A 12,041-nucleotide genomic window follows, 5' to 3' on the forward strand; every position below is an offset into this window, starting at 1 on the left:
TGACAATTAAACCATCTGCTTGTATTCAATTGACTGGTAAGTCCTTACTTGATTGAGAAAGAAGACATTTGTGAGTGACAAATTCCCTTCAGAATCATATGAGAGTGGATGCGAGTGATTGTGGTAAAAGTAAATGGAAATAGAAATTTACAGAGGAACATATAATTGTTTTATTCTTTTACTCGTTTCAGTCATTAAACTGTGGCCATGCTGGGGCACCACCTTAAAGAATCTTAGTCAAATGAATCAACTCCAGTAGTTATTGCTTTTTAAAGCCTAGTCCTTATTCTACTAAGGTCTTTTTACCAAACTGCTAAGTTATGGGAACATAAACATACTAACACTGGTTGCCAAGCAGTGATGGGGAATAGACACAAACAAAAAATGCATGTACACGTCTCCTTCATTGGACACGAAACTCAGCTTGCGAAGACCTATTGGGGCAAGCGAAAGCGAAATCGTGATGGCACCTGTGCCCAGCGTCGCCTTTCTGGCACTTGTGCCTGTGGCATGTGTAAGGACTTTCGAGCGAGATCATTGCCAGTGCCCCTGGACTGGCTCTTGTGAGGGTGGCACATGAAATACACCATTTTGAGAGTGGCCATTGCCAGTACCGCCTGACTGGCCTTCATGCCGGTGGCACGTAAAAGCACTCACTACACTCTCGGTGTAGTTGGCATTAGGAAAGGCATCCAGCTGTAGAAACTCTGCCAAATCAGATTGGAGCCTGGTGTAGCCATCTGGTTTCATCAGTCCTCAGTCAAATTGTCCAACTCTGTTCTTTGAGCCACTTCTTCACTACCTCCACACTCACCAGATTTAGCGCCTTCAGACTATCATCTATTCGGTGCCACGAAAGAGGATTTGAGAAGCAAACATTATTCCAGTGACGAAGGAGTGAAAACTAGTGAAGAAGTGGCTCAAAGAACAGTCAATAGAATTTTACGGGGCAGGGATACATGCTCTCATTCGAAGGTGGAACATTGCTATTGAGAGAAACGGTGACTATGTTGAGAAGTAGGGATGTGATCCACAGAGGACCAGCTTCATTTTGATGTAAGATACATGTTCCTGCGTTGGTAATTATACCTGTCCTAAACAAGATGGCATTATTTTTTTGACTCACCCTCATAATTCTAAATAATTTATTAAAAAAAAAAATGTTTAGGTGATTGTTTGCTCTCTGTTATTTAAAAAAAAAAATCTTTTTTGAAAGATGTTTAACTAAATATGATATATTCCTTAATTTAGAATTAACTCTTTTTTAATACAAAAACTATCTGTTTTAAAATATTTGAATTTTAAATTATAAGTTGCCATCATAATTTTATGAAAGAACATTTTGTTATTTTCCAAGCTTTAGATGAACATGAAAAAAGTTAGTTACTTTATTGAATCCATCTAGATATCTTTTGAAAGTAATTAAAACATAAGAAGAGTATTTTGTTAGAAATATAGTCATAAAAATGTTGAAATACTTTTAAATTGTTGGTTCACTTAATTAACTTTTTCCATTCTCTATTTTTCTACCCCCTCTTCTATTCAGGGACAGCTATATATGATCTCATTCCTCTAAATTCTCAAACACACTTTAAAATAGTTAATATTTGCAAAAACACCAGTACTAATAACAGCAACAATGTTGATAGCAATACTGGTGTTAGTAAAGTGGGCACTGGCTCCAACAATGACAAAATTAGCAACAGCTGTGCCAGAAACATTAGCAACAATGATGGTAATGGTAAGAAAACTAATGACAACGTTACTCCTATCAGTAACCCTAGTGTCAACAGCAGGAGTGATATCTTGAGCAACAATTTTAATGTTGAGAACAATTGCAACTTCAGCTTCACCAGTGATACTGATATCATTTGCAACAATGTCTCTGATAGCACTGTTTGCAACAACAATGTTGGTACAAAAACTAATGTTACTTCTACCAACTATAGCAGCACCAATGCCACTAGCCTTATTAATACAGTTAGCAGCTGTGTCGCTGGCATTAGCAACAGCAATACCACTGACAACACTGGTGTTATTAGTAGTTGCATCACTTCTAACAGAAATAGCAACAGCAACACAGGCAGCAATGATATCAGTAGTGATTGCAGTAAGAGCATAGCCAAAGGTAATGATAGCAACAATAGCAACATTAGTAAGAATGGCAGCTGTAATAAGAGTGATGCGAACAATATGAATAGCAACGGAAACCCATTGGATCAGCCAAGTAGTACAGTTGATGGTTGGAGGTTGTTGGGTGTGATTGCTGATAATCATGATGGTGAAGTGTCAAAGACCACCAAGAAAACCAGGAGGGGCAAAAGGAACCGTTCAAGCACTATTTCCCACTGTCCGCTGTTGAATCTCAAGTTCAATCCTTACTGGTAACACACAAGAATTTTTTTGTTTGTTTTTTTATGTTGAATTTAGTGGAGCATGGAAACATTAAGTTTTACAGAGAAGGTAAACATTGCAAGCCAGCTTACTGTAAGGAAGAGAAATTTATCCAAAAGAGGTCGGGACTTGGGAGGTCTCTGAGGACCTTGAGGGTAAATATCACTTCCCACTTTTTGCCATCAACACACCTGATCTTGTCATGTGGTGCAAGGAAAGGAAGATGGTAAAAATGGTAGGGCTAAGTAGTTCCCTGGGAAGTGAACATTAAAAGTAGTAGTACTCAGCCACTTACATACTAATTCAATGAACAGTTTTATAAGTGCATGTGATACTAAGTTGGAAATGTACAGTAAAAGACTTTACTGTATAATATATACACAATAATAAAATTAACAAAGTGGAAGTGAATATATATATATAACAATGCATAAGTAGTTTTATAACTGTCATGACTCTACCATTATGTAATTTAATCTTAAATCCTTCCTCGGTATAACATTTTAATTTCTCTTTTTCACCTTGTACAGTTACGGCGAAACTATTTCACATTTCTCAGTCATATACTGCAGAAATTTGTCTCAGAAGCCATTCAAAAAAGGTGAGTCCCATAATTTTCTATACAAGCTGTTATTGTTTTATCTGTTTGGCCTTCTGCATTGACAGAACCTCTTTGTTGTTGCATGACCTGCTTGAAATAGTTGTCAAATCTCCATCAAATGTTGTCTTAAGGAAGGCCACATTGGATAAGTGGTTGGCGTTAGGAAGGGCATCCAGCTGTAGAAACTCTGCCAAATCAGATTGGAGCCTGGTGTAGCCATCTGGTTTCACCAGTCCTCAGTCAAATCGTCCAACCCATGCCAGCATGGAAAGCGGACGTTAAACGATGATGATGATGTCTGAAAAAAAGATGAGATGATTACATTTGAAATGTTAATGAACTTTAATTCTCTATATTTGAAAATTCTATTTCCTTTATTTCACACTTTTGTTGCCCTATTTCTGATGAAATACACAACACTGCCTTTGTTTCAATTAAGATTGAAAAAAATGAAGAATTTAGTTGTAAAATAACTGAAAGTGTTAAGCTGGTGTTTGGAACATAAATGAACATGAAATCTTGATGGAATCTTTAGATTTCGATCTCGTTAAAAGTAGAAGTTTGTATCAAGAACTAGGTGTGGTTTCAGGCAGGTTGGTATCAAGTGGTTTAATCACATGTGACAACACATTTTCTTCCTATTTCATCACATGCCATAATAAAATAAGTTTGCCACATTCATAACATTCAGTACATTTTCTAGTATAAAACATGCCTGGAAACTAATTGAAAGGACCAATTCCATAGGAACACTACACAGACAATAATGCACTTTGGTAGTCTGCTCTACTTCCATTTGGAGCAGTAAAAATGTATGGTAATAATATTTTACTGATTTTCTATCAATAAAGGATTCAGATTTTGCTTACCTGCAGTAAATTATGGGATTCAGAAATTATCATCATCGTTTAACGCCCGTTTTCCATGCTGGCATGGGTTGGATGATTTGACTGAGGACCGGCAAGCCAGTAGGCTACCTCAGGCTCCAATCTGATCTGGCAAGGTTTCTACAGCTGGATGCCCTTCCTAACGCAAACCACTCCTAGAGTGTAGTAGGTGCTTTTAATGTGCCACCAGTATGGGAGCCAGTCAGGCAGCACGCATTGACCCACGTTTGAATGATGCTTATTACGTGCCACTAGCATGGGTGCCAGTCAGACGGCACTGGCATTGGCCACAACTATGATTTCACTTAGCTCAACAGGTCTTCTCAAGCACAGCATATCACCCAACGATTCAAGCTTACTTTTAAATGGGCTGGTTATGCAACACTGGTATCGACCACAGCTGCAATCTCACTTATATTATTTTAATTAATCGCTAGCAAAGAATTATTAAAGTTTATTATTACAGTGTGAACTTAGCAAAAACAAAATTTTATGGATTGTTATTTATAATGTGACATATTTTGTGAGGTTTCTTTTATGTTCATTCGATCGGTTGTGTGCTGGTTTTTATGTGTTTTCATGGAAAAAGGTGTGACTTTTACTCAAATATTATGGTAAGATATTGCTCAGCTTAACATTCTTACGCTGTCTTTCGGTGCTTTTAGCTGTGTAAATACTATTGCAAGTATTTGGGCTCGGCCTTTGGTGTGAGGATAACTTCCTTCCTTACACATCTTGAAAAGGGATCATAATTACTGTTTTCTCCTTTATAAAAATATGTTTTTAAAGGTTTAAAATATTTCTTTACTTTTTTTTTTGTTTTTGTCTTCTTCAGATAGACCTTTTGGTCGCCAAAGTGATGGTCTGTCTGGTATTACAGCCCATATATTCAGCGATATCTTTGAAAAAACATTTGTAGGTTCAAGCAAAATCAGGGAAGTGTCATTATGCTGCAACAGGAACCATTCAGTGGCTTCCAGGAGTTTTTGCGCAATGCCAGGCAGACAGTTTGCGGCCTGCCGTTCTCGGTACAATGAAAACAAAGTACCAGCAGCAGTAGAAAAAATGACCAGTACAGTGTCAGATCCTGAATGCCCCAAGTGTCAATTGAAGGAATTTCTAATGGCCGAAGTAAAGCCATTATTAGAGAAAATGGTCAACAACCATCGATCACTGAAAGTACCACCAGACTTTGTTTTTTATTTATATTTTATTTATATTTTGGATTTGTCTATGTTTTACTCTTTTACTTGTTTCAGTCATTTAACTGCGGCCATGCTGGAGCACCACCTTTAGTCGAGCAAATCGACCCCGGGACTTATTCTTTGTAAGCCTAGTACTTATTCTATCGGTCTCTTTTGCCGAACCACTAAGTGACGGGGACATAAACACACCAGCATCAGTTGTCAAGCAATGCTAGGGGGACAAACACAGACACACAAACACACACACACACACATCATCATCATCATCGTTTAACGTCCGCTTTCCATGCTAGCATGGGTTGGACGATTTGACTATATATATATATATATATATATATATAATATATATATATATATACATATATACGACGGTCTTCTTTCAGTTTCCGTCTACCAAATCCACTCACAAGGCTTTGGTCAGCCCGAGGCTATAGTAGAAGACACTTGCCCAAGGTGCCACACAGTGGGACTGAACCCGGAACCATGTGGTTGGGAAGCAAGCTACTTACAACACAGCCACTCCTACACCTATTTTTGTTCATTTGTCTATGATTTGTTAGAGTAAGGAATGAGAGCGACCGAAATGTGGAGCGCTGGACTAAGTATATTGTCATAACAAGTTTCTTCTTCAAATTTTAATAATCTGCAATCTAAGGCATTACAATGTCTGATGTTACTTTAGAAAATTCCTTTCCAAATTGTCAGTTTGTTTCATAAGGAAGACTAGCAGACTCCACTCTTCACATCACTTATGTTCTCCAAGGGAGATGCAAGTGCTATACATCTGGCTACAGCATTGCCACGAGTGCTGTCACTAAAATGCAGAACCACAAATGATAGTGCAAAGTACCTTGCCCAATGTTCTAACAATTTAGCCAAGCTTCTTCTCAGGATTGGTACTCTATCAACCCCAGGAAGATGAAAAGTAAAATTGTCGTTGTTGTTATTTATTATTATTATTATTATTCAGTAGTTTTATTTTTATAATGTGCTTTCACTTCACTACCAAGCGCAGCTCTGTGCGCCTTGGGTATGTGCTGTGGTTTGCTGTGGTGCTCTTATGGTTACTGTATTGAAAGTGTTTTGCATAGGATGTGTGCAGTACCCAGTAGTGCAATTTTCTGTATGTTATATATATTTGTAAGTCCTGGTGTTTTTGCTATGTATTTGTCTGAATATTATTATTATTATTATTATTATTATTATTATTATTATTATTATTATTATTAGTATTATTATTTCAGAAAATGTTATTACTTGAAGATTTTGGACCGTTATTGTGCCATAAGCACAGAAAATGCTAAATCGCTCAACCTTTATACACATCTAAATAAGAAAACAAGTCATTCAAGTGGTAAGCACAGCAATCTAGTCACAAAGTTTATTTAAAACCTAGTGGGTAGCCTTGGAAATTGTTCAGTTTTATAGTTAACAACAACTATTCTCATCACATCACTATCACCACTCTGCTATTATCATCATAGCTATGATTAGCACCACCACCACCACCACCATTATCAACCTTCTGTATGATATATTTCTGTTGTAGCACCGCATCGAAAGGTGGGAAGTATTGACACAAATCGCGTGGTTTCTAACAAAAAATCATGCCATCTGCGCAAGGCTCCAACCATCAGAAGATTAGTTTGTGATGTTGTGTCCCATCAACAGGTGAGTGTTTTATATTCTTTCTTCTGATTATTGCCGTTTATCTCCATCTCAGTACAGTGTTAATTAATTAATCAGGCAGTGATGTTACAATTGAGGTGGACATCTTGTCTTTCTTTTCAGACAGTGTGTGTGTGTGTTTAGTGGGTCGATCCACTGCTCAGGAAGAGACTATTCTAGAGTACGTTCTGCCTTATCTTCGAAATGTCTAGTTAGAATAGAGGCAGCTGACGAAGGATTAATTCCAAGAGGCTATCTGTTTTCCTATGTGTTCGTTCCATTGTCTGTAGTTCATTTTTCTAATGTCCTGTACCCTGATATGCATCTATATACACATGTAGATGTAAGTATGTACATATATGTGGGTATACATGCATACATATTCTTTGTATTATATATATATATTAGGGATAAAAATCCAAAATTACAGGTAAAAACTCAATTAAAATTTATTAAAAATTAAAATTAAATGCTTAACGGTATTTCGTCTGCCGTTACATTCTGAGTTCAAATTCCGCTGAGGTCGACTTTGCCTTTCATCCTTTCGGGGGTCGATAAATAAAGTACCAGTTACGCACTGGGGTCAATGTAATCGACTTAATCCATTTGTCTGTCCTTGTTTGTCCCCTCTATGTTTAGCCCCTTGTGGGCAATAAAGAAATAAGAAATTTGTAACAAGCCACTGAAAGCAACAACAGTAATATCATCATCATCAACTTGGTCTTGTTCTTCTTTTACTTTTAGGTATATGTTTTCCTCAAAGTGTGTGTCAAACGTTTGGTCCCTGTAGAATTGTTTGGATCGAATCACAACCGAAACCTTTTCCTCAAACGTATCCTTTATCTCATATTTATAACTATGAATTTCATATCTCAAGGATCATGTCAGTAATAATCACACACACAGTCGTCATCGTCGTCATCGTCATCGTCATTGTTTAACATCTGCTTTCCATGCTGTTGTCATTATTGTTTCCTTAAAATGAAAATTAAAGATGTTAAACGGTTTGTGTTCATGGGAAAATATGAAAAACTCAGTCTTGGAGAACTTATGCATGGAATGAAGGTAAAATTATATTTACAATTTATCTAATTAAATTATATTTATCAATGATCTTATTAAATTTTATTTATAACTCACCTAATTAAATTATATTCCATGCTGACCTAACTTATATGTATCTCGGATCTGATTAAATTATATTTATCATCAATCCTCATCACGTACAATGCATATTATGTAATGTAAGTGTGTGTGTGTGTGTTAGTGTCCCTTACCTTGGCGTTGCATGAAAGTCATAGGCAAGTGTCAATGTCATACAAGCAGTGTTGCTCATTTCCCCTCTCCTATCAAAACATGAGATATTACCTTGCTTGCGGAATATATGAAGGTTAATGACAGGAAGGGCATCCAGCTGTAGAAAATCTGTGACCCATGGAAAAGTGGATGATGATATATGTCTGTATATGTGATGGTGATGTATGAGTACATTTCAGAATGACTGAAACAAGTAAAAGAAAGAAAGAAAGATAGATAGTAGGAGTGGGTGTGTGGTAAGTAGCTTGCTTACCAACCACATGGTTCTGGGTTCAGTCCCACTGCATGGCACCTTGGGCAAGTGTCTTCTACTATAGCCTCGGGCCGACCAAAGCCTTGTGAGTGGATTCGATAGACGGAAACTGAAAGAAGCCCGTCGTATATATGTATATATATATATATATATATATATATATATATATATATATATATATATATATATATATATATATATATATGTATGTATGTATGTGTGTGTATATATTTGTGTGTCTGTGTCTGTCCCCCCAACATCGCTTGACAGTTCGGCAAAAAGAGACCGATAGAATAAGTACTAGGCTTCCAAAGAATAAGTCCTGGGATTGATTTACTCGACTAAAGGCGGTGCTCCAGCATGGCCACAGTCAAATGACTGAAACAAGTAAAAGAGTAAAGAGTAGATAGATAGATAGATAGATATAATTCTCTTACAGTTATTCTTCTCATTATTATCATTTGACACCTAGTTCCCATGGTGGCATGGAGTGGAAGTAATTTCTTCTTGGGAGCCACTGCTTCTATACACTGGTGCTCATACATGTCATTTAAGTTATTTCTACAGAGGCACTTGAGATTCTAAGATGCTAATTAGGTTTCATTAATAAAAGTAATGAGTTAATAATCAGATGCAGACATTGGATTAATAAAACCTCCTTAAAATTCTGTTTATCCAACTTATAAACAATATAAGAATATATAAGTTGTTGTTGGCACTCCATCGCTTACGACGTCGAGGGTTCCAGTTGATCCGATCATTTAAAACTGGCACTGGCAACGATCTCGCTCGAATGTCTTTACATATCCCGTCCGGCACAAGTTCCAGAAAGGCGATGCTGGGCACAGGTGCCATGACGATTTCGCTTTCGCTTGCCCCAACATGTCTTCGCAAGCCGAGTTTATTCTGAGTTTATTTATTTAGCTGCACAGAGAAAAGGACAGAAGGGGAAGGAACATATTCAAACTGCTGAGACTAGTGAGGCATAGTTGCTGTGAAATAATTGTACATGTTGTGAAGCAATAATGTTGTATATTTTCAGACTTCATGTTGTGCCTGGTTGAAGAAAATACCATCCCAGTCTTGGAGAAGTAGGTTTCTCGCCCAACTTATCATGTGGCTCTTCAACGAGGTTATACTTCCATTAATAAAGGTACAGTACTCTTCTTCAATGGAATTTCACCTTGCTTCTTCAAGGTAAACTGAACTTAGCATTGCTTCAGGATGTCTGCTTCTGGATGAGAATATGATCCTTATGTGATTTCCTCACTGTGGAGGCGCAATGGTCCAGTGGTTAGGGCAGCGGACTCGCGGTCATAGGATCACGGTTTCGATTCCCAGACCGGGCGTTGTGAGTGTTTATTGAGCGAAAACACCTAAAGCTCCACGAGGCTCCGGCAGGGGATGGTGGCGAACCCTGTGGTACTCTTTCACCACAACTTTCTCTCGCTCTTTCTTCCTGTTTCTGTAATTCAAAGGGTCAGCCTTGTCACACTCTGTGTCACGCTGAATCTCCCCCGAGAACTACGTGAAGGGGTACACGTGTCTGTGGAGTGCTCAGCCACTTGCACGTTAATTTCACGAGCAGGCTGTTCCGTTGATCGGATCAACTGGAACCCTCGACGCCGTAAGCGATGGAGTGCCAACAAGATTTCCTCACTGGTGATCTTTTTCAATAAACATGTATTTGCTGTGATGAAAAATAAAAATAAATTCTCAATATTTCAGACATAGGTCTTACTTATTTCAAAGTAGGATGTATGTCTAGGAGTATTTTATCTAATTATTCTTATTATTGAAAATATAATCTCTCTCTCTCTCTTTCTCTCTCCACTAATTTTGGGTTTGTTTTGGCATATCGTCAGGACAGTTTCTACGTCACAGACAGCTGTCATTTCCGCAATCGGTTATTTTACTACAGGAAACCTATCTGGTCATGTGTCAGGATGCAAGCCGTCAAGGGTAAGCTTTTTTTCTTTTTTTTTTCTTTTGGTAGTGGTGACTGTTGAAACTTCTCACTCTCAATATCTGCTTTGGTAAGAGCAGTGAATTATCAGAATCGTTAATGTTAACGAAATATCTTGCAGTATTTAGTTATGACACTTTATATTCTGGGTTCAAATCCCTTCAACATTAACTCTGCTTCTTACCCTTCTGGAGTCAAAATAAAGGAGTCAAATATTGTGGCTGTGTTAGGGAAGTGGACAAAATACGTTGTTATATTTGTTCTGGTTCTTTAAATTTGGAGTTCAAATTTCACCAAGGTTGACTTTGTCTTTTCGTCTTCTAGGGTTGATAAAATAAAATAGCAGTCACGTGCTGGGTTGATATAATTGATTGTTCCTTTTTCCATCAGTTTGTGTGGCCTGTGTTAAAATCAATTTATGAGAGGATAAAGCAACATGCTTAACCTTTTCTGCAGAATTGCTGAGAGTGGCAGATCAGGGCTATAAGAAGAAAATCGCATGCTGAAAATCGGCCAATTTTCCAAACCAACGCCAGCAAAAACATAATCTTGGCCATGTGATTTAACTCACCCCTCCTTTAAAAACAGGAATCATCTGAAGCAGTTATATTACATCAATGACAACAGCAAGCTAGTTTCACCATACAACTAAAAAGAAACAACAATTACCTAAAACTTGAATGATACACACACAACGTGAGTAAAATTACTAATAGAGAAATGAAAATAAACTTTGGAAACAGCAACGCCACCTTAGGTTATGTTGAAACGATGAACGTGTTTTCAAGGGAGATAACCAAAAAACATAACATTGTAATACTTCATGTAATGTAAATACAACAAATGAAAAATCGTTCAAGAATCCATAAAAATTCCTGGATCACTACCAAAATTTCATCATCTGTTCTTTGTGTCATTATCAACTTTTCTTGCAAGTTGCATCAAATACTGTTCCCAACTTCTTGAGTTATTTTGCACACAGACGGACAAACCAACGCCGATGAAAACATAACCTCCTTCCTTGGCAGGGGTTATAAAAACATAGAAATCGTACTATTCTAAGCTACATATTATCATATAAACCATAAAAAAAAAAACATCAGGTGGAGTGGAGATGCTGAATGAGACAGACATTAAAACAGGTTACATTAGAATAAAATACAACAAAGATTAAAAAAAAAACTTAGCCTTTGTTTTCACTTTCAAGTAAATAATATATATATATATATTATATACCTCGTTCAGAGATTTAACATTGCTTGTTTTCACTTTTTCAAGATCGGTGAATAATTTCACTCGAAAAAGTTATATATATTTGCAAAGAAATATCTTTTGCATCGAAAGTCGGCGATTGTCGTGCGCTGAGGACGGGAAAATACCCAGAAACTCGAGTCCGTACGTATCGCAGATCAAGATGGGAAGGATAACTCCCCTTTGCAAATACAGACAGGACACATATGTGTGTCGATAGCCAGCTGGAGGAGATGTTCTCCTGGGGCTAAAAGCAACAGTAACATCCACCCTTAGGGGTCAGCCACATTTAAGTGGCAAATATACTACACCTTGTCGTGCAGTTATTGTTAATACTTCGTTCAGAGATTTAACATATATATATATTGTTTTTCAAAATTTCAGATTTGATTTCTTCAGAAATGATGACACCTATAAAACAGGTAAGATAAACAAAAACATCCTTGTGTGTACATATGAATGTATATGTATATATATAATAGGCATAGGAGTGGCTGTG

General features: G+C 37.2%; 1 protein-coding gene across 4 annotated transcripts in view; it reads left to right on the plus strand.

The window, feature by feature from the left end:
* The window catches only part of LOC106875651 (telomerase reverse transcriptase), a 50,503-nt gene that overhangs the window by 8,642 nt on the left and 29,820 nt on the right, over positions 1-12,041 (plus strand). For all 4 annotated transcript variants that reach the window (XR_016238691.1, XM_089343639.1, XM_089343641.1 and 1 more), the window contains exons 6-16: positions 1-36; positions 1,547-2,384; positions 2,925-2,995; positions 4,718-5,061; positions 6,318-6,441; positions 6,637-6,758; positions 7,500-7,587; positions 7,750-7,820; positions 9,368-9,478; positions 10,191-10,287; positions 11,927-11,964. The exon at positions 1-36 is cut by the window's left edge and continues 50 nt beyond it. Coding sequence is in view for 3 of the 4 variants with exons in the window: in XM_089343639.1 (XP_089199765.1) it covers positions 1-36; positions 1,547-2,384; positions 2,925-2,995; positions 4,718-5,061; positions 6,318-6,441; positions 6,637-6,758; positions 7,500-7,587; positions 7,750-7,820; positions 9,368-9,478; positions 10,191-10,287; positions 11,927-11,964 (1,940 nt within the window). In the remaining variant the exon portion in view is untranslated. The remainder of the gene's footprint in view (positions 37-1,546; positions 2,385-2,924; positions 2,996-4,717; positions 5,062-6,317; positions 6,442-6,636; positions 6,759-7,499; positions 7,588-7,749; positions 7,821-9,367; positions 9,479-10,190; positions 10,288-11,926; positions 11,965-12,041) is intronic.

The sequence above is a fragment of the Octopus bimaculoides genome, chromosome 27, assembly GCF_046866305.1.
Source record: "Octopus bimaculoides isolate indiv1 chromosome 27, ASM4686630v1, whole genome shotgun sequence".
Classification (NCBI taxonomy): Eukaryota; Metazoa; Mollusca; class Cephalopoda; order Octopoda; family Octopodidae; genus Octopus; species Octopus bimaculoides.